This window comes from Gracilinanus agilis, chromosome 3 (assembly GCF_016433145.1).
Source record: "Gracilinanus agilis isolate LMUSP501 chromosome 3, AgileGrace, whole genome shotgun sequence".
NCBI lineage: Eukaryota > Metazoa > Chordata > Mammalia > Didelphimorphia > Didelphidae > Gracilinanus > Gracilinanus agilis.
The window spans coordinates 94,924,552-94,944,946 of NC_058132.1; the positions used below are offsets into that span (position 1 = coordinate 94,924,552).

General features: G+C 37.1%; 1 protein-coding gene across 1 annotated transcript in view; it reads right to left on the reverse strand.

Annotated features, from left to right (window-relative positions):
• Positions 1 to 20,395, reverse strand: part of C2CD3 (C2 domain containing 3 centriole elongation regulator) — a 175,150-nt gene that overhangs the window by 44,131 nt on the left and 110,624 nt on the right. Inside the window, 1 exon segment of the mRNA XM_044668915.1 lies at positions 10,668 to 10,732. Within this exon segment, the coding sequence (XP_044524850.1) occupies positions 10,668 to 10,732 (65 nt within the window).

Genomic DNA, 20,395 nt, shown 5'->3' on the forward strand with positions numbered 1-20,395 from the left:
ACTGCTTGAACGCATGGGTCGGGGTGGACATGATTGAGGGTGTGGACTCGAAACTACCACACCAATGCAACTACCAACAATTTGGAAATTGGTCTTGATCAAGGACACATGACAAAACTAGTGGAAATACGCATCGGCCATGGATGGGTGGGGTTGCGGGGGGGGGGTGTTGAAGGGGAAAGGTGGAGCATGAATCATGTAACCATGTTAAAAATGAATATTAATAAATGATAAAAAAATAAAAGACAAAGGTAAAGCTATTGATTTCTCATCTTTGAAACATGTTAATATAAACAAAATCACAATAGACCTAAATAAATATGGATTCCGTGCTATACTAATTAAACTACTTTATAGAACTATGTAAAACAATAGCAAAATTAATTTGGAGAAAGAAAAGATCTGGAATTTCAATGAAAATAATGAAAAAATGTAAGAATGGAGAAAGGAATACCACTTCTAGATGTTAAACCATCAAAACTTAGTTTGATTAAAAGATTAGAAATTAGACAAGTGGAATAGACTAGAAAAGCAATAAACAAAAATAAATGATTTAATAACCCACTAAAACAAAGGCCATAAATTATTTTTGAAGATTTCTTATTTTGAAAAGAATTGATGGGAAACTTGGAAAGCAGACTGGCAAAATATCAATTAGATATGAATTGGTTCAATTATTCTGGAAAGCAATTTTTAAAATATGGCTAAAATGTTTATATCTTTTGATTCTGAGTTTCCACTGATGGGTATTGTTATAAAATAAAACACTAGATGTAGATGTTGTATAGATGGAGAGGATGATATGACACCTCCCTCCTTTATAACAGTGCCCAGGCAGGATCCTGCAGGCCAATGGATGATATCCCTTCAGGTCCCACCTGGGGTTGATTGATAGTGTAAATGGGCTCTATTAGCTTGGTAACGGTTTGTCTCTGACTATGTATCTCCCTTCCCAGAGAAGCTATGAAATAACCACTCCAGGAAGGTACTTTAAAAGGCTTTGACTGTATTTAATAAAGATGGGGTACTGGGATTAGATAGAGGTATTGGGAAACCCTAACTAAATTTGGTAATGATAATCCCTTAGAACTGTAGGCAAGTAATGAGTCAGGATAGTTAGCTTCTCTGGTCCAGCTTGGCCACAGCCAAACCAGAGTGGGCAAACTGCTGCTTGATGTTTCAGCTTCTTCTTTGCTAGATGATATGCCTAACCAGTCTTTGGGATATCCACCCCTTTCCACCCTCTTCTTCTTCTCCTGCCCACTTCCCGGATCCCTCCTGGGTCCTGGGAAACCTAGAGAGCTAAGATGATTGATTTCCTAATATCTAGGTGCAGTAGAATCAGAGATGATGGTCTGGGTACAGGTTGGTGATGTTATCAGGAACAAGACAGGAAGATCTTGCAAGTTTGAGCCCAGCAAGTCTCAATCCCCAAAAGACCAGGATCCACAGATCTCAGGTGTCAGGGAAGGAAAGGAACCCCCAGCCAGGGCTGCCAGGGTGTTTTATACCCTCCTAGGCCAACTGCTCTCCCCATCCTCATGGCCCTCTGGGAACATTCCAATATCCAACGGATCCACCTGTCAATCAACAGTGTGGACTCCTGGCTCCCAGAGATTCAATATAACAGTATATGCTCTAAAAAACTGAAAGAAAAATTCCATATATGACAAATTATTCACAGAATAACACTATTTTTGTGGCATCATAAAAAGTACTAGAAACAAATTGGTTATCCATTCATGTAAAATGGCTAAGGGAATTATGGTAGTCAAATATGATATTAAGAATGTAGTAAGAAATAAAAATGTGAATTCAGGGAAATGTGGAAAGAACAATCTTAATTGATACAGAGAAGAAACTAGAACTAGGAAAACATGATACCTAATAACACTAACAATGTGAACTGAAAGAATAGGAAAAACTGAATTCTGTGTAATTTGTATAATGACCAATTGATTCTTGGAAAAGATGTACCACCCCTCTTGTCATTGGTAGACTATGGAAGAATATTGCAAATTTTTAATAGATGTAGTCAATACATTAGTTAGTTTTGTCCAACTGTTTCTCCACTCTCATATTTGCTATACCTGGAAAAACACATGAACTGATACAAAACAAAGTGGGCAGAACCAGGAGAACTAAGTATAAAGTAATAGAAATATTATACGATGATCAATTGTGAAGGACTAAACCATTATCAGGAAAGCATGTCTCCAAGATAACAATAAGAGACTCCTAAGGAAAATGCTATCCATAGCCAAAGAAGGAACTGTTTGAATCTGAGTGCAGATCAAAGTATGCCATCTTCCACTATATTTCCTTCATGAGATTTCTATTTTCTGTGTGATAAATGTCTTCTATCATGATATAAGCAATATGGAAATATATATTACAATAAGGCATGAGTATAACCTATATTAGTGCATTTACTTTTTGGAAGGTAGGGAGAGAGAAAATCTGAATTTTAAAATGTCAAAAAAAATTGTCAAAAATGGTTTCTACATGAAAGAGAAAAAAATAAAAAATAAGAGAAAAAAAGAATTCAAGAGAAAAAAATTTGCTATAAGGGCAAGCTTTGGTGAGTAGCAGAGAGGGTATAAGGAATGTATTTGGAAATGAATGTAATATAAAAATGAAAACATCAATAAAATGAAGAAGAATCAAGGGATGATATAACATTTTATTTTGTTAAAAAAAGTTTATCACTTCCAAATTCAAATCCAGTATTCTTTCTACTACTTAATGTTGGATAACTTGAAACCTATAGTAAATAATGTTATTTAGTTTCCATTCCATTCTAAGGCCAATTAGGATCACAGGAACTGGAAGGGTCTGGTCCTTAGCAGACACTGAGTCCAACCTCCTCACTTTAGAGATGAAGAAACTGAGGAATAATAAGGTTAAGTCATTCAGGGTCACAAAGCTAGAAAATGTTTTAAGGGAAAAAGAGGAGGGTGGAGCCAAGATGGAGGTTTAATAGTAATGAAAGCTGAAAATGCTCTGAGAATCCTTCCAAACCAACCTTTAAAAAGTGCCTCAAAATGACAGGAGTCAAAAACCAATAACAGGACAGAGAGAGAGGAGTCTCTTCTGTGGAAAACAACTTGAAAGGTAAGCAGAGAGTTGATTTTCACAGGATAAGGGGGAACTGGAAGTAAAACTGCACAAAGAGGAGTGTTGGCTGACGACCCCTCTACTTATTGCACCAGGTTCTGAGCCCAGGCATAGACTAACTAACTTCAGGATCCCAAGACCCTGCCTACACCAACAAAAGAGAACCCCCCCCCACACTATTTGAAATTCCAAGCCCTGGCACCAGCCTGTGAGGCCTAAGGTCTGTAGCACTTGGCCCTTTCAAGCCTGTGCGGTGGATGAAGTCCTAGTCCCAGGGCAAATAGCTCACAGTGCTGAGTACTGCAAACCATTAGCAGAGGAGACAAAATTAGCAGCTTTTAGAATTTCCAGTCACATGCAAAAAAAAAAAAAGCCTTAGAAAATGAAAAAGCAGCAAAAGAAACAGCTAATCATAGAAAATTTCTATGGATACAGAACAAGGTACAGAATCAGTAAAGTAGAATTAGCCAAATGGAAAAAGAGGCAAAAAAAAAAAATCCAATGAAGAAAATAGTTCCATGAAAAGTAGAATGGACCAAATGGAAAAAGAAGATCAAAAGGTCATGGAAGAAAATAATTCTTTAAAAATTAGAATTGTGCAAATAGAAGCTAATGACTCCACGAGACATTAAGAAACAATAAAACAAAATCAAAAGTATGAAAAAAAATTGGAAGAAAATATAAAATATCTCATAGAAAATAAAACGGACCTGGAAAATAGATCCAGGAGAACCATTTTAGAATTACCGGACTACCTGAAAGTCATGATAAAAAAAAAAGGCCTAGATATCATATTACGAAAAAATTATCAAAGAAAAACTGCCCTGATACTCTTGAACAGAAGTAAAACAGAAATTGAAAGAATCCACAGATCACCTCCTGAAATAAATCCCCAAATGACAATTCCCAGGAATGTTATAGCCAAGTTCAAGAGCTCCCAGGCCAAGGAAAAATACTGCAAGCAGCCAGAAAAATACAATTCACAAGGCACTAGCATTAAAGGCTAGGCAATGGGGGTTAAGTGACTTGCCAAGAGTCACACAGCTAGAAAATGTCTGAGGCTAGATTTGAACCTAGGACCTTCCATCTCTAGGCCTGCCTCTCAATCCACTGAGCCACTCAGTTGCCCCCTTAAATTTTATTCTTATTAGAACTGGCTCAGAGAGAGAATAGCCAGATTCATTGGGTTACAGAATCCTATTTTACCCTATAGAGAAGTAGAAGAGGAATGAGAAAGGGAATATTGTAGAGGGGAGTAATATAAGGGGGAAGTGATGGGGGTGGTGGCTATGATTAAAAGATCCTATAGAGGGGGCAGCTGGGTGGCTCAGTGGATTGAGAACCAGGCCTAGAGACGGGAGGTCCTAGGTTCAAATCTGGTCTCAGTCACTTCCTAGCTGTGTGACCCTGGGCAAGTCACTTCACCCCCACTGCCTAGCCCTTACCACTCTTCTGCCTTGGAACCAATACACGGTATTGATTCTAAGACAGAAGATAAGGGTTTAAAAAAAAAAGACCCTAAAGAGAAGTAGGAGGGGAATAAGAAGAAAGGGAGTACTAAATACTATAAGGGAGGGTGAATTGGGGGAGTAATTAGAAAATGTTTGAAGGGATTTTAACTTAAGTCTTCTTGATGTCATACCCAGCATTCTATCCACAATGTCATTTTGCTACCATTAAAGTCTAAGTTTGGTTCTATATGAAACCAGGAGGATAGAGTAACTATAATCATAGAAATTTATGGACCTTTTTATCTTTATATCAATGACTATCTGAAGGGACCAATATAAAATTCAGGCATGAAATTCTTTTTTTTAGAATCTTCATTTTAAAGCAGAAAATTAGTCCTGTATGTTGATATGATCTGTAACAGTTTCTGCTTATCTATTTATTTACTTGTTTGTTTGTTTTTTTAAACCCTTAACTTCTGTGTATTGGCTCCTAGGTGGAAGAGTGGTAAGGGTGGACAATGGGGGTCAAGTGACTTGCCCAGGGTCACACAGCTGGGAAGTGGCTGAGGCCAGATTTGAACCTAGGACCTCCTGTCTCTAGGCCTGACTCTCAATCCACTGAGCTACAGTTTCTGCTTATTTAGATTTATGCTAGTCTAATGTGTTATTAGAGAGGCTACTGGATTGTAAATTTGCACTGTATTTGTTTGATACTAGTTTTGTGTGGACAATGAGAGAGGTGATGGGGGAAAGAGCTATAGGCTGCATGCTTGTGTTGTGTAAGGAAAGGCTATGTTGGCGATGTATCTCTTCCCTTACCATTTCTGTTTGTTTTATATACCAGGTGGTTCTCTAAGAGCATGTAGGTCAAAGTGTTTCTTTAAGGGGTAGGGAGTATGAGATATAAAAGGCTTAGCATAAGAAGAATGGTTGTTAGAAATATCATCTAAGCACTTACTTCCTCCTTAACAGTCTAGCTTAGTGATGGGCAAACTTTTTAAAGAGGAGCCAAAGGAAAGGAAATGCTCATCTGTCAGTCTGTTTCTAAGGCAACTCTTTCGAAGTTTCATTGTATTGTATCCTACTCATTGTATTCGTCAGATTAGGAAAAATGTCACATGGCTGGATAGAACATTTCAGAGGGCCACATCTCGGCGCATCTGGTCTGCTGGCTGTAGTTTGCCCATCACTGGCTAGCTGACCGACTACTGGGTTAATTCAGGAAAAGTTCAGATTATAATAATCTTGCTTCTGCCACTAACTCAATTTGTGAACCTAGGCAAATCGTTTGACCTCATTTTGATTTAGCTGATTTATATATAGATAAAACAGGGTTGAATATGGGACCCACAACAACCCTGCCATCTCTGCTATTATGTTCTGAGACTAAGGAGGTTGTACCTGAGGCAAATCTTGAAAAAAGAGGGATTCTGTAAGGGAGAAGTGAGGAGAAAGGCCATGCTAAGAAGAATATGCAGTTTAGAGATGGAATGACAACTTTGGGACTAGCTAGGAGTTTGACTACACTTGGAAAGCATGGTATATACAGGGAACAACACGAAATAAATCTGGAAAGGTACATGGAGCTAGGTCATGAAGGATTTTCAATGTCAAACTGAAGAGTGGATAATATATCCTAGAGACAATTGGGAACTACTAAAGGGGTCTATTCCTTAGGAATTTTAGTTTGGCAGCTGTGAAAAGACTGGAACAGAAAGGGGAAAGAATGAAAAGAAAGACTAATTAGGGACTTAATGCTCTTCAGGGGAGTGGTAGCAGTAGAAGGGAAAGAAAGTAAGTGCTGGTTAATTAAAAAAATAATTAAAAAAACCTAATAATTATCTAGGCAAGGACCTTGCATTGAAATAAGGAGAGAAAAAGAAGCAGATGAAAAAGATATTGTAGAGTTAGAATTAACAAGGCTTGGTGGCTGACAGGCTATGGGGTGTGAAGGAGAGATGTCAAGAATGTATCCAAGGATATAAAACTAGAGAGGCTGAACAGAAAAATTTAGAAGCATCTGTTGAGAGATGATAATTGAATCCATGGAAGCTCATGATATCACCAAGAGTGTAAAGAGATAGGATGGCCTAGGTTAGAACTCTGGGAATCACTCATGCTTGGAGATCAAATGGATGATAATTTAGAAAGAGAACGATAAATTTGTGCAAAACGTTTTCAATTGTATGTAACTAAAACTACCTATTACATCTGTTGGGTTGTCCTCTATCATCTGAGGGATACCCATGTTTATTTAGTATGTAGGAGATAGATGTTGATTCAATGAAGGGAACATGAAAAATAACTAGTAAAAAATGTAGGAAAACCAAGACAAAGCAATGTCACAGGCAGCAAAGGGAGAAGAGGATAACCAGGAGCATCGTTTGCTTAACAGTCTCAAAAATTCAAGAGAGGTTTGAGTAAGATGAGGACTGAGAAAAAAAAAATCTTTGTATTTAGCAGTTAAAGAGACCATTGGTAAGCTATTCCCCAAATGAAAAATGATCAAAGCATATGAATGGGCATTTTCAGAGGAAGAAATCAAAGATATTTATAGTCATATGAAAAAATAGTCATGTGGAAAAATTGGAACACTAATCTACTGCTGGTGGAGCTGTGAACTGGTTCAACCATTCTGTAGAAAATTTTGTAATTATGTCCTAAGGATTATAAAACTGTATATATGCCCTCTGACACAGCAATGCCACTAATTAAGTCTGCATCCCAAAGAGAGCAAAGAAAAAGGAAAAGGAACTATATGTACAAAAATATTTATAACAATTATTTGTGGTGGCAAAGAATTGGGAATAGAGAGAATACTCTCCAATTGGGGAATGGTTAAACAAGCTATGGTATATGATTGTGATGGAATACTATTGTGCTTTGAGAAATGACATGTGGAATGATTTTTTAAAAAAACCTGGCAACTGATTATATGAACTGATGCAAAGTGAAGTGAAAAGAACAAGGAGAATATTGTACACAGTAACAGTAATTCTGTATGATGTTCAATTGTGAAACCCTTAGTTGATCTAATTAATACAATGACCAAAGACAATTCTGAAGGACTCACAACGAAAAATGTTATTTACATTCTGGGAGAGAACTGATAAAATGTGAGTGAAGACTGAAGTATACCTTTTTTTTCACTTCTTTATATTTCTTGCTTTTTCTTATCCCACCTATCCCTCACCCCATTGCTAATATGGAAATAATTTTCCTGACTTCACTTGTATAATTCATATTAATCATACTGCTTGCCTTCTCAATGGGTGAGAGAGAGGCAAGAGGAGAAAACTTGGCATTCTAAATTAAAAAAATGTTAAAATTATTTTTAAAAAGCTAAGAGATCATTTGAGAAGGCAGTTCTGAAAGAATGGTGGTATAGTAAACCAGATCACAAGGAGTTGAGAAATGAGTGGGAAGTAAAGAAAGAGAGGTGACAGGGATAGATGACTGTTGGATCTAGTTGTCGGGTAATTAAAGGTAGATCTGGATATCTTTGGGACAAAGATAGGAATGGGTAATAGAGAGATTTCTTACATTTCTTACTTTATATCTAAAAGTCCTTCCAATTTTGATACACATTACCATCTTTGCTATCCTCATTACAACATTTCTTTTCTTTTTTTCCCCCTGGATTTATTATTTTTTTTTAAAACATTCTTTACTTTTTAAATTTTGAGTTCTAAATTCTTTCCCTCCCACCCCTTCCCCAGCTACTGAGAAAGCAAGCAATATTATACCAATCATAGATGTGAAATTATGCAAAACACATTTCCATATTAGCCATGTACAACAGAACAAACAAAAAAAATAGGAAAAAACAAACAAAAATATACTTCAATTTGCACTCAGTTCATTAGTTCTCTCTCTCATTTTTTCTTCATGAGTTCTTTGGATTTGCTTGCATCACTGTAAATAGCCAAATCTTTCAGTTGATCATCATTACAGTTTTGCTGTTATTATGCACAATAACCTATCACTTCTCACTTCACTTTGCATTAGGGTCATATAGGTTTTGCCCCGTTTTTCTGAAACTCCTCCTCCTCCCCCATCATTTTTTATAGTATAAAAGTACCATTCCAATCATATGCCACAACTTGTTTAGTGGCAATCAATGAACTATCATTTGTTTTCTTTTTTTCCTTTCCTTTTCTTTTCTTTTTAAAAAATCCTTACTTACCATCTACAATACCTTCCTCTACTTTCTCACTTCTCACTTTCTTCTTAACCCTTTATAATTGTTTCTAATCTCATCATTTTATCAAAACTGATCATTCCAAAATTACCAATGTTTTTTTTAAGTGCTAAATTCAATAGCTTTTTCTTAAGGTCATTTTTCTTGAACATTCTGCAGTCTTTCACACTGCCGATCAAATTCTTTTTGATATTCTAGGCTTGAATTCAGACACCCCGATTCTCCTCCTACCTATCTGAGTGCTCTTTATCAGTCTTCTTTGCTGGCTCCTCCCCCAGATCATGACCTCTAACTATGCATAGGTGTCTCATAGGGTTCTGCCCTGGGCCTTCTTTGTTTCCCCCTTCATACCATTTGACTTGGTGATATTATTTCCCATGGATTTAACTACCATTTCTCTGCTGAAAATTCTCAAATCTACTTCTGCCCCAATCTCTCTGCTAACCTCCAGTTTTGCATCTCCAACTGCCTCTCAGACATCTTTAAGTAGACATCTTCAACTTGACATATCCAAAACTGACTTCTTTCCCCTAAATCCTATCCTCGTTCTAAACATCCCTATTACTGAAGAAGGCACCATCATCCTTTGAGTTCCCAGGCTTGACTCTTTACTATTTCTCACTTCCCATGTCCAATCTGTTGCCAAGGCCTGTTGATTTCACCTTTGTTGTTGTTGTTTTTTTAAAACCCTTACCTTCCATCTTGGAGTCAATACTGAGTATTGGTTCCAAAGCAGAAGAGTAGTAAGGGCTAGGCAATCGGGGTCAAGTGACTTGCCCAGGGTCACACAGCTGGGAAGTGTGTGATGCCAGACTTGAACCTAGGACCTCCAGTCTCTAGGCCTGGCTCTCAATCCACTGAGTTACCCAGCTGCCCCCTTCACCTTTGTAACATTTTTAGAATATACATCCTTCTCTCCTCTGACCAGTCACCACCCAGGTGTAGGCCATTATTACTTCACACCTGAACCACTGTAATAATAGCATGCTGACAGGCCTGTTTGCCACAAATCTCTACTCACTCTAAACCATCTTCTATGGGTCTCCATTTGGTTGCTAAAGGGATTTTCCTAAGGTTCAGGTTTCACCATGCCACCCCAATTCTCAATAAACTCCAGTGGATCCTTGACACTTCTAGGATCAAATGCAAAAACCTCTGTTTGATGTTCAAAGCCCTACATATCCTGGTCCCCTCCTACCTTTTCATTTTTCTTATATCTCAGGTACTCCTCATCATTTCAGTGACATTAGTCTCCTTGCTGTTCTGCAAATAAGACATTCCATGTCTCTTGGCTCTAGGCATTTTCTATGACTGTCCCCCATGCCTGTAATATTCTCCCCATTTCTGTCTTCTGGTTTCCTTCAAGTTCCAACTAAAATATCACTTTCTATAGGAAGCCTTTCCCAACCCCTCTTAATTCTAGTACCTTCTCTCTATTTCCTATATATCCTGTATAAGTTTGTTTGCTTTTTATTGTCTCTCCCATTAGATTGTGAGTTCCTTGAAAGGGACTTTTTTTGTATACACAGCACTAAAGACTAGTGCCTGTAACATAGTGGGTGCTTAATAAATGCTTATTAATATACTGGTTGAATATATTCTATTCTCTAACTGACATTCTGGGTCTGTGGTTGTATGAATCCAAGTGGAATTGAATTCTGGATCACATTAGATGCCTTCTAAGATCCTTCCAACTATGAGATTATTTGATTATATTACAGGACACTAAACAATCTTCCTTTCCTTATATTCACTTAACATACTCCTTTTCTTTTGATTATCATATTCTTCAAGAGAGCAAAAAAAAAATGACTTTCAGACTACTAATAGGACAGTTTAACAGATACTCAACTAGTTTCCTGTAAGTAATAGCTTCAAAACAAGAAGAGAGTTGATACCTGCTTTATGCCAAACTTTGAAGACCAGGGTTTGTTGGGAATCCAGTAGAAGTTCTTTGGATAACCTGCAGGAAAAAAAAAAATAGTCATGTCACCATGTGTACATAAACTAAAAGGCAGCTGGTACAATGGGTTGGACTTGGAGTTAGAGAACTTTGGTTTGAATCCTGGCTTGACTATTAAGTATATTTGTGACTTTGTGTAGCCCCCTTTCTCTCTCTAGATCTCAAGTTAATAGTTGTATGATGAGGAGGTTGGTTAAGATGAACTTTTATGTCCCTCCCAGCTCTAAAACTATGACCCTGTGCACCAGCTTCATGGAGCACTGTTCATATTTCCTCTAAGAGTGTCCACCAGACTCAAATGCTGGTCTTCCTGCTGCTATAATAGCCCTTTCCTGAAGCCCATTTTCTACCTGACACCCAAGCAATCTTATACCATGCTCTTATTTTCAAACCATTGCCTACACAGTAAAATGCAAACTACTAATCCTGACCTTATAAGACCCTTTGCAATATGCTTTCAAATGATCTTTTGGCTGTATCTTAACACTACTTTTCACTTCCTTGGTGATTCAGTCAAAGTTGACAACTTGCTATTCTATTGTTTTCTCCTTCCTTTCCTTTCCTGATCCAGCGCAGGCAAGAGCGCAGTGTTAAGACTGAGAAAGAAAATTTCCTTAATGTCTATACTAGTTGTCCTATAACTACCTATAATTACTACCTAAAACTATTATTCTTTTACTATCTCTATTTTAATTAAACGAAATTGTCAAAAGCTGCTAGAAGTTTTCTTGTTACCCATGTCTCCCCATCCTTTTTTTCCCATTTAATAATTTTTATTTTTTAGAAAAGTTAACATGGTTACATAATTCATGCTCTTACTTTCCCCTTCACCTGCCCCAATCTCCCCCACCAAAGCCGATGCGCATTTTCACTGGTTTTAACATGTGTCACTGATCAAGACCTATTTTCAAATTGTTGATAGTTACATTGGTGTGGTAGTTTCAAGTCTACATCCCCAATCATGTCTGCTTCAACCCATGTGTTCAAGCAGTTGTTTTTCTTCTGTTTCCACTCCTGCAATTCTTCCTCTGAATGTGGGTAGTGTTCTTTACCATAAATTCCTCAAAACTGTCCTGGGTCATTGCATTGCTGCTAGTACAAAAGTCCATTACATTCTATTTTATCACAGTGTATCAGTCTCAGTGTACAATGTTCTTCTGGCTCTGCTCCTTTCGCTCTGTATCTGTTCTCGGAGGTCTCTCCAGTTTGCCTGGAACTCCTCCAGTTTATTATTCCTTTGAGCACAATAGTATTCCATCACCAGCATATACCACAATTTGTTCAGCCATTCCCCAATTGAAGGACATACCCTCCTTTTGCCACCACAAAAAGTGCAGCTATAAATATTTTTGTTCAAGTGTTTTTATCTATGATCTCTTTGGGGTACAACCCCAACAATGGTTTGGCTGGATCAAAGGGCAGGCATTCTTTTATAGCCCTTTGAGCATGATTCCAAATTGCCATCCAGAATGGTTGGATCAGTTCACAACTCCACCAGCAATGCATTAATGTCCCAATTTTGCCACATCCCCTCCAACATTCATTGCTCTCACCTTCTCTCATTTTAGCCAATCTGCTAGGTGTGAGGTGATACTTCAGAGTTGTTTTGATTTGCATTTCTTTAATTATTAGAGATTTGGAACACTTTCTCATGTGCTTAATGATAGTTTTAATTTCTTTATATGAAAATTGCCTATTCATGTCCCTTGCCCATTTATCAACTGGGGAATGGTTTGATTTTTTTATACAATTGATTTAACTCCTTGTATATTTGAGTAATTAAACCCCTGTCAGAGTTTTTTGTTATAAAGATTTTTTCCCAATTTGTTGTTTCCCTTCTGATTTTGGTTGTACTGTTTTTGTTTGCATAAAAGCTTTTTAATTTAATATAATCAAAATTATTTATTTTACATTTTGTAATTTTCTCTAACTCTTGCTTGGTTTTAAAATCTTTCCTTTCCCAGAGATCTGACAGGTATACTACTCTGTGTTCACTTAACTTTTTTATAGTTTCCCTCTTTATATTCAAGTCATTCACCCAATCTGAATTTATCTTGGTGTAGGATGTGAGTTGTTGATCTAAACCTAATCTCTCCCATATAGTTTTCCAAATTTCCCAGCAGTTTTTATCAAATAGTGGATTTTTGTCCCAAAAGTTGGGCTCTTTGGGTTTATCATACACTGTCTTGCTGATGTCACTTACCCCAAGTCTATTCCACTGATCCTCCCTTCTGTCTCTTAGCCAGTACCATACTGTTTTGATGGCCGCTGCTTTATAGTACAGTTTAATATCTGGTACTGCTAGGCCACCTTCCTTCACATTTTTTCCATTATTTCCTTTGATATTCTTGATCTTTTGTTATTCCAAATGAACTTTGTTATAGTTTTTTCTAATTCAGTAAAAAAGTTCTTTGGTAGTTTGATAGGTACGGCACTAAATAAGTAAATTAATTTGGGTAGAATGGTCATTTTTATTATGTTAGCTTGCCTTACCCATGAGCAATCAATGTTTTTCCAATTGTTTAGATCTAGTTTTATTTGTTTGGAAAGTGTTTTATAGTTGTTTTCGTATAATTTCTGTTTGTTTTGGTAGATAGAATCCTAAGTATTTTATATTGTCTAGTGTGATTTTAAATGGTGTTTCTCTATCTACCTCTTGCTGCTGTGATGTGTTGGAAATATATAGAAATGCTGATGATTTATGTGCATTTATTTTGTATCCTGCAACTTTGCTAAAGTTGTTGATTATTTCTACAAGCTTCTTAGTTGATTCTCTAGGATATTTTAAGTAGACCATTATGTCATCTGCAAAGAGTGATAGCTTAGTCTCCTCAATGCCTATTTTGATACCTTCAATTTCTTTTTCTTCTCTAATTGCTACTGCTAGTGTTTCTAGTACAATGTTAAATAACAGAGGTGATAATGGGCATCCTTGTTTCACTCCTGATCTTATTGGGAAGGCTTCTAATTTATCCCCATTGCATATGATGCTTGTTGATGGTTTTAGATATATACTGTTTATTATTTTTAGGAAAGGACCTTCTATTCCTATACTTTTCAGTGTTTTCAAAAGGAATGGATGTTGTATTTTGTCAAAGGCTTTTTCAGCATCTATTGAGATAATCATGTGATTTTTGTTTGTTAGATTGTTGATATGTTCAATTATGTGGATGGTTTTCCTAATGTTGAACCATCCTTGCATTCCTGATACAAATCCCACCTGATCATGGTAGACAATCCTCTTGATTACTTGCTGGAGTCTCTTTGCTAGTATTCTATTAAAGATTTTTGCATCTACGTTCATTAGGGAAATTGGTCTGTAGTTTTCTTTTTCTGTTTTTGATCTACCTGGCTTTGGAATCAGTACCATATTTGTATCATAAAAGGAGTTTGGTAGGACTCCTTCTTTGCTTATTATATCAAATAATTTGTATAGTGTTGGGATTAGTTGTTCTTTGAATGTTTGATAGAATTCACTTGTGAATCCATCAGACCCTGGCGATTTTTTCTCAGGGAGTTCTTTGATGACTTGTTCGATTTTCTTTTTCTGATATGGGATTATTTAGGTATTCTATTTCTTCTGCTGTTAATCTAAGCAATTTATATTTTTGTAAATATTCATCCGTATTATTTAGATTGCTGTATTTATTGCCATATAATTGGGCAAAATAGTTTTTAATGATTGCCTTAATTTCCTCTTCATTAGAGGTGAGGTCTCCCTTTTCATCTTTGATACTGTCAATTTGGTTTTCTTCTTTCCTTTTTTTTATTAGATTGACCAGTACTTTGTCTATTTTATCTGTTTTCTCAAAATACCAGCTTCTAGTCTTATTCATTAATTCAATAGTTCTTTTACTTTCAATTTTATTAATTTCTCCCTTGATTTTTAGTATTTCTAATTTAGTTTTCATCTGGGGATTTTTAATTTGCTTGCTTTCAAGTTTTTTAAGTTGCATGCCAAATTCATTAATCTCTGCCCTCCCTAATTTGTTAATAATATATGTGCACTCAAAGATATAAATTTCCCCCTGAGTACTGCCTTAGCTGCATCCCACAGAGTTTGATAGGATGTCTCATCATTGTCATTCTCTTCAATGAAATTGTTAATTGTTTCTATGTTTTCTTCTTTGACTAACTGGTTTTGGAGAATCATATTATTTAATTTCCAATTAGTTTTTGATTTACCTGTCCAGGTGCCCTTACTAATTATTATTTTTATCACATTATGATATGAGAAGGTTATTATTTCTGCTTTTTTGCATTTATTTGCAGTGTTTCTATGCCCTATTACATGGTCTATCTTTGTGAATGTACCATGTGCAGCTGAAAAGAAGGTATATTCCTTTTTGTCCCTATTTATTTTTCTCCACATATCTATTAAATCTAATTTGTCTAGGATTTCATTCATCTCTCTTACCTCTTTCTTATTTATTTTTTGGTTTGATTTATCTAAATCTGAAAGAGGAATATTTAGATCTCCCACTAGTATGGTTTTACTATCTATTTCCTTCTTGAGCTCTGCCAGTTTCTCCTTTAGGAATTTGGATGCTATGCCATTTGGTGCATACATATTGAGCACTGTTATTTCCTCATTGTCTATACTGCCTTTAATCAGGATGTAATTACCTTCCCTATCTTTTTAAATCATATTTATTTTTACTTTGGCTTTGTCAGAAATCATAATCGCCACTCCTGCCTTCTTTTTCTTATTTGAAGACCAAAAGATTTTGCTCAAGCCCTTTACCTTAAACCTGTGTATGTCCACCTGCCTCATATGTATTTCTTCTTGCAGACAACATATGGTAGGATTTTGGTTTCTAATCCACTCTGCTATTTGCTTCCATTTTATGGGCGAGTTCATCCCATTCACATTCAGAGTTATAATTATCAGTTGTGTATTCCCCGACATTTTGGTATCCTCTCCTAGTTCTACCCCTTCTTCTTATGCTATTTCCTTTTAAACCAGTGGTTTGTTTTAGACCAGTCCCTTTTGTCCCCTCCCTTGATTTACTTCCCTTTCCACCCCCTCCCTTGTTATTCTCCTTTTTTATTTTTAAGGTCTAATGAATTCTGCCCCCCCTTCTTTGACCTCCGCACTCCCCTGCTCCCCTTGGTTTATCCCAACTTTCTCAGTAGGGTTAGATAGAGTTCTATATTCCAATGGATATAGCTACTCTTCCTTTTCAGGGTTAATTCTACTGAGGGTAAGGTTTCAATATTACCTCTTAAAGTTCTCTTCCTCTTCTTCTTATAATAGTATTTATCCCCTCTCCTTCCCATGCCCTCTTTGTATATAATAGAATATCCTATTTTTCTCATTCATTCAAGTTTCTCTTGGTGTCCTCTACTATTTGCCCCACTCTTTCCCACCCCCATATCATCTTAGACCATATAGTACTCCTACTCTCCCTATGAATAATTCTTTTAATTACTATAATAGTGAAACTTATAATAGTCATTAGAGTTAACTACAGAGAATTACACATAACATTTCTCCACATAGGAATACAAGTAATTAGATCTTATTGAAGCCCTTAAAGAGGCAAATTTAAAAAATAAGAGTTTTCTTTCTTTCCCCTCTGTTTCTTATTTACCTTTTCATGTTTCTCTTGATTTTTGTGGTTGGATATCGAACTTTACATTTAGTCCTGGACTTTTCTGTGCAAATACTTGGAAATCTTCTATCTTGTTGAATGCCCGTACTTTCCCCTGGAAGTATATAGTCGCTTTTGATGGGTAGTTGATCCTTGGTTGTAGACCCAGTTCTCTTGCCTTTCTGAATATCATATTCCAAGCCTTGCAGTCTTTTAGTGTGGAGGCTGCCAGATCCTGTGTGATCCTGATGGGTGCTCCTTGATATCTGAATTGTCTCTTTCTGGCTTCTTGTAAAATTTTTCTTTTACTTGGAAGCTCTTGAATTTGGCTATTATATTCCTGCGGGTTGTCTTTTCAGAGTCTAGTATAGAGGGTGATCTATGGATCCTTTCAATGTCTATATTGCCTTCTTGTTGTAGAACTTCAGGGCAATTTTGGTGAATAATTTTAGTATGGAATCCAAATTTCTATTAATTTCTGCTTTTTCAGGAAGACCAATGATTCTCAAATTGTCTCTTCTAGACCTGTTTTCTTGGTCTGTCACTTTTTCATTGAGGTATTTCATGTTTCCTTCTATTTTATCAGTCTTTTGACTTTGTTTTATTTGTTCTTGCTGTCTTGAGAGATCATTAGCTTCTAATTGCTCAATTCTAGCCTTTAGAGACTGGTTTTTGGCTATAATCTTTTGGTTTTCGGTTATAATTTTTTTGTTTTCCTTTTCAATTTGGTCGTTTCTGGTCTTCAATTTACTTGCCTCACTTTCCAATTGTGAAATTCTGCCTTTTAAACTGTTATTTTCTTGCCTGATTTCCTTTTGAGCTATTTCCCACTTCTCTAGCCAAATCTTTTCCATCTTTCTCATCATCTCAGATTTGAACTCTTCAAGAGCTTGTGACTGGTTTTCATTATTTTGGGAAGGTTTGGATGTGATTGCTTTTTTGTTCTCCTCTTCTGTTTGCTCTGTTGTCTGGATTTTCTCTGTGTAAAAGTTGTCAAGTGTTAAAGATTTCTTCTTGTTTATCTTTCTCTTCTGGGGTTCCTGATTTTGGCTTGCCATTTTTAGCCCAGTGCCTTCTCAGCTTTATCCTCACACTCAGAGTCTGCCTGCGCTCTTTAGTCTCCTGAGGTCTCAGGTCTCATTGTTCTCAGGGTCAAGCCTTCTGGTGGTCCCCCTTGCTTGATCCTCTGCCAGAAGCTCCTTTAACAGTCTCAGGGCTCTGCTTCCACAGTCGTGCACCTGTCTGCACTGGTTCCCCACTCAAGGTTTCCAAGCCTTCACCCTCACCTTCACATGTGCCTGCCAGGCTCAAGGTCTGTGTTCAAAGTCCGTGCGTTCTTTAGCCTCTTGGGGTCTTAAGTCTTGCTGCTCTCAGAAGTAGGTCCTGGAGATGCCAATGACTTAATGGGTGACCCAAACTTGCTCTAATTCTTTTGCACTGGCTTTGGCACTGTAGGTGGTATGGAGGGGTAGGGGATTGCTCAGCTCGTGATTTAGTGAGAGCTGTTTCACCCTTTTATAGCATGGAAATGCCCTGAATCCACGTACCTTCAACGCTGTGCCCTGTTGTGGGGTCCCTCCATTTGTCTGACTTTGTTTTTATGTCCCCTAGAGGAGTCCTATATGTTTTGGTTAGGAGAGGTTAAGCAGTTGCTTTTTACTTTGCCGCCATCTTAACCAAGAAGTCCCCTTTCCTCTTCTCCCCTATCCTTAAAGAAATCTCTCTTGCAATTACCATTCCTATTGGCTACTGTTCTTTTTAACATGAAAGATTTTTAAAATGTGAAGCAAGAGGTTAGGCTATATAATCTGTAAGGGTTAAATTAGGGGTTTTGACAAAATAAGAGAGCAGCTTTTAATAATATAAGTCTTAATGAGAATATAGTAGAGTTGTAAATTAATATTATCCCTTTAAGCCAGAGAAAAGAAAACTTCTAGCAGCTTTTGACAATGAACAATTTAGTTTAATTAAAATAGAGATAGTAAAATAATGTAGTAAAATGAATATAGTAAAGGAGAGAAATACAGGAAAGAGGTAGAGAAAGAAAATTTCCTAATGTCTACACTAGTTGTCCTATAACTATCTATAATTACTACCTAAAATTGCCTATACCTATAACTGCTGTTAGAGAAAGTCCAGCTGAGCACCCTTCAGCTTGGCTCACCAGGCATAATCAATATATATATATATATGTATATCTCCCAACCACCAACTAATCACCAACCCAAACCACCAGCTTAACTAAATGCCAATGACCAACTCACACCCAGCAGCCAACTTCCCCACAACTGCCAGCCCTCACTCTCAGCAACTGACTGCCCGACCAACTGACGCTGACTTCTTTTCATACCCTTCTTCTACCTCATTTCCTGTCTCTAAGGTTTCTCCTTCCTGTTACTGTGTGCTGGTTAATTCCTACACTTCTCTATAGTAAGAGGACCTCTAGTGCCCCAAATTAAAAAAAAGAATAAAGAATTCCTTTTTACAAATTTCAAGTAGCTGAAACTGACTTATTTTTGAAGGAAAGAAAACCATTTGATGGTGGAACTACTCTTTTTTTGCAGGGACCAACTAGGAAGTGGGGAGACAATCTGTATTTCCTCTAGCTAGGCAGGCAGGAGGGCACAGAAAACTGGATTGTTACCTAATCAGGCTGAGATTTGATGCTAATGTTCAGTCACTGATCCAGCTTTTAGGAGCAGAGGCCAGAAGCATGACCAATGTAATGCAGAAGGTCATATACTTTTGCCAGGAAAAGTTAGCACAGCTGGAAGCCACAGGGCAAGAAGTACCCACAGCTTCAAAAGGAAGCCTCCAAGGGGTTAGAATTTTTGTGAGAGCAGCAATGACCAATGCATGTGGTTGTAGCTATAAAAATGACATTTTCATGTCATTCAATTCAGAATCAGACACCTCAAATTCCCAGCAATCATGTTGAAGTTCAATGTGGTGATCACTACACTACATTCCCTAGGTATGGAATTTGATCAAAGCCTATGCCGTGGTTTGGTATGTTGCAATGGCCTGAATATTGAGGTCTAAGAGAAGATTCTTTTGGCTTAGTTTCTCAGGAGAACCCAAGGGACTCTAGGTAGTCACCATAATGCTTCTGGAATGGCAATACTCTGGATTAGCTTCTCCTGGGTGAGATACTGATGACATTCAACTTTGCTAATGCTGGCAAGTGTTTAAGCCTTGGCTTATTCGAGATCCTTTCAATCTAGCAGTGACAGAAGTTGAAGACTCCAATGGTATCCATTCATTCTTTCATGCCTATCCATGGAGCTACAAAGTCTGTGTTACTGAGATTCTCATTGTCCTTGGTGTATCCAGTGAAGGAAAAAGTCTTACTAACCTTAAATCCTAAAGGATCCTGTAGAGATTCAAGTAATCTAGCTTGAGGTTACTCAGTTTTCTGCCCATTTTCCTTAATCAAACTTTCCTTGTGAGATGTTCGCTAAACCTGGCTGGCAATAAAGAGGTCCTGTCATCTGACAACTTTTTCCTTTATCTTCTCTTGGATGATCTTAACTATCTCATTCTCATTCTGGTAGATGTGCGCAGACAGTGTGGAGGCATCCAACTTCTCTTATAGTTTTCTCTATATCTCATACTTTGCTCTGAGGGCACTTCCACATGCCCAAGCCAAAAATAGCCATCTTCATATTTTTGTAAAGCACAAGGAAGGTGGTCATTATGTTTGTGCTTTGCAGAAATCAGACCTGACACTGATTCCAAATAGGCTCATGGATACAGCTCAATGGCATTCACCAGGCATCATTTTAAATTCTCCCTTCCCTCCAAGGTTAAACTCTTTGAGAAAGCCTAACCTATAATTAGTGCTTTCCTTTCCTTTCACTTTTTTCTAGATACTATGTAATCTGGCTTCTAATTATATCATTCAAATGAAATTATTTTCTCTAAAATCACCCATGATCTCTTAATTGCTATAAAAAGGAATTCTTTATCCCTTTTTTCATTTAACAGGGGACCTGGAGGCCCTGTTATCATAGAGATGTGTAGGGATTAATCAGCCCACAGTGAGAGGAAGCAGAAACCATAAACAGGA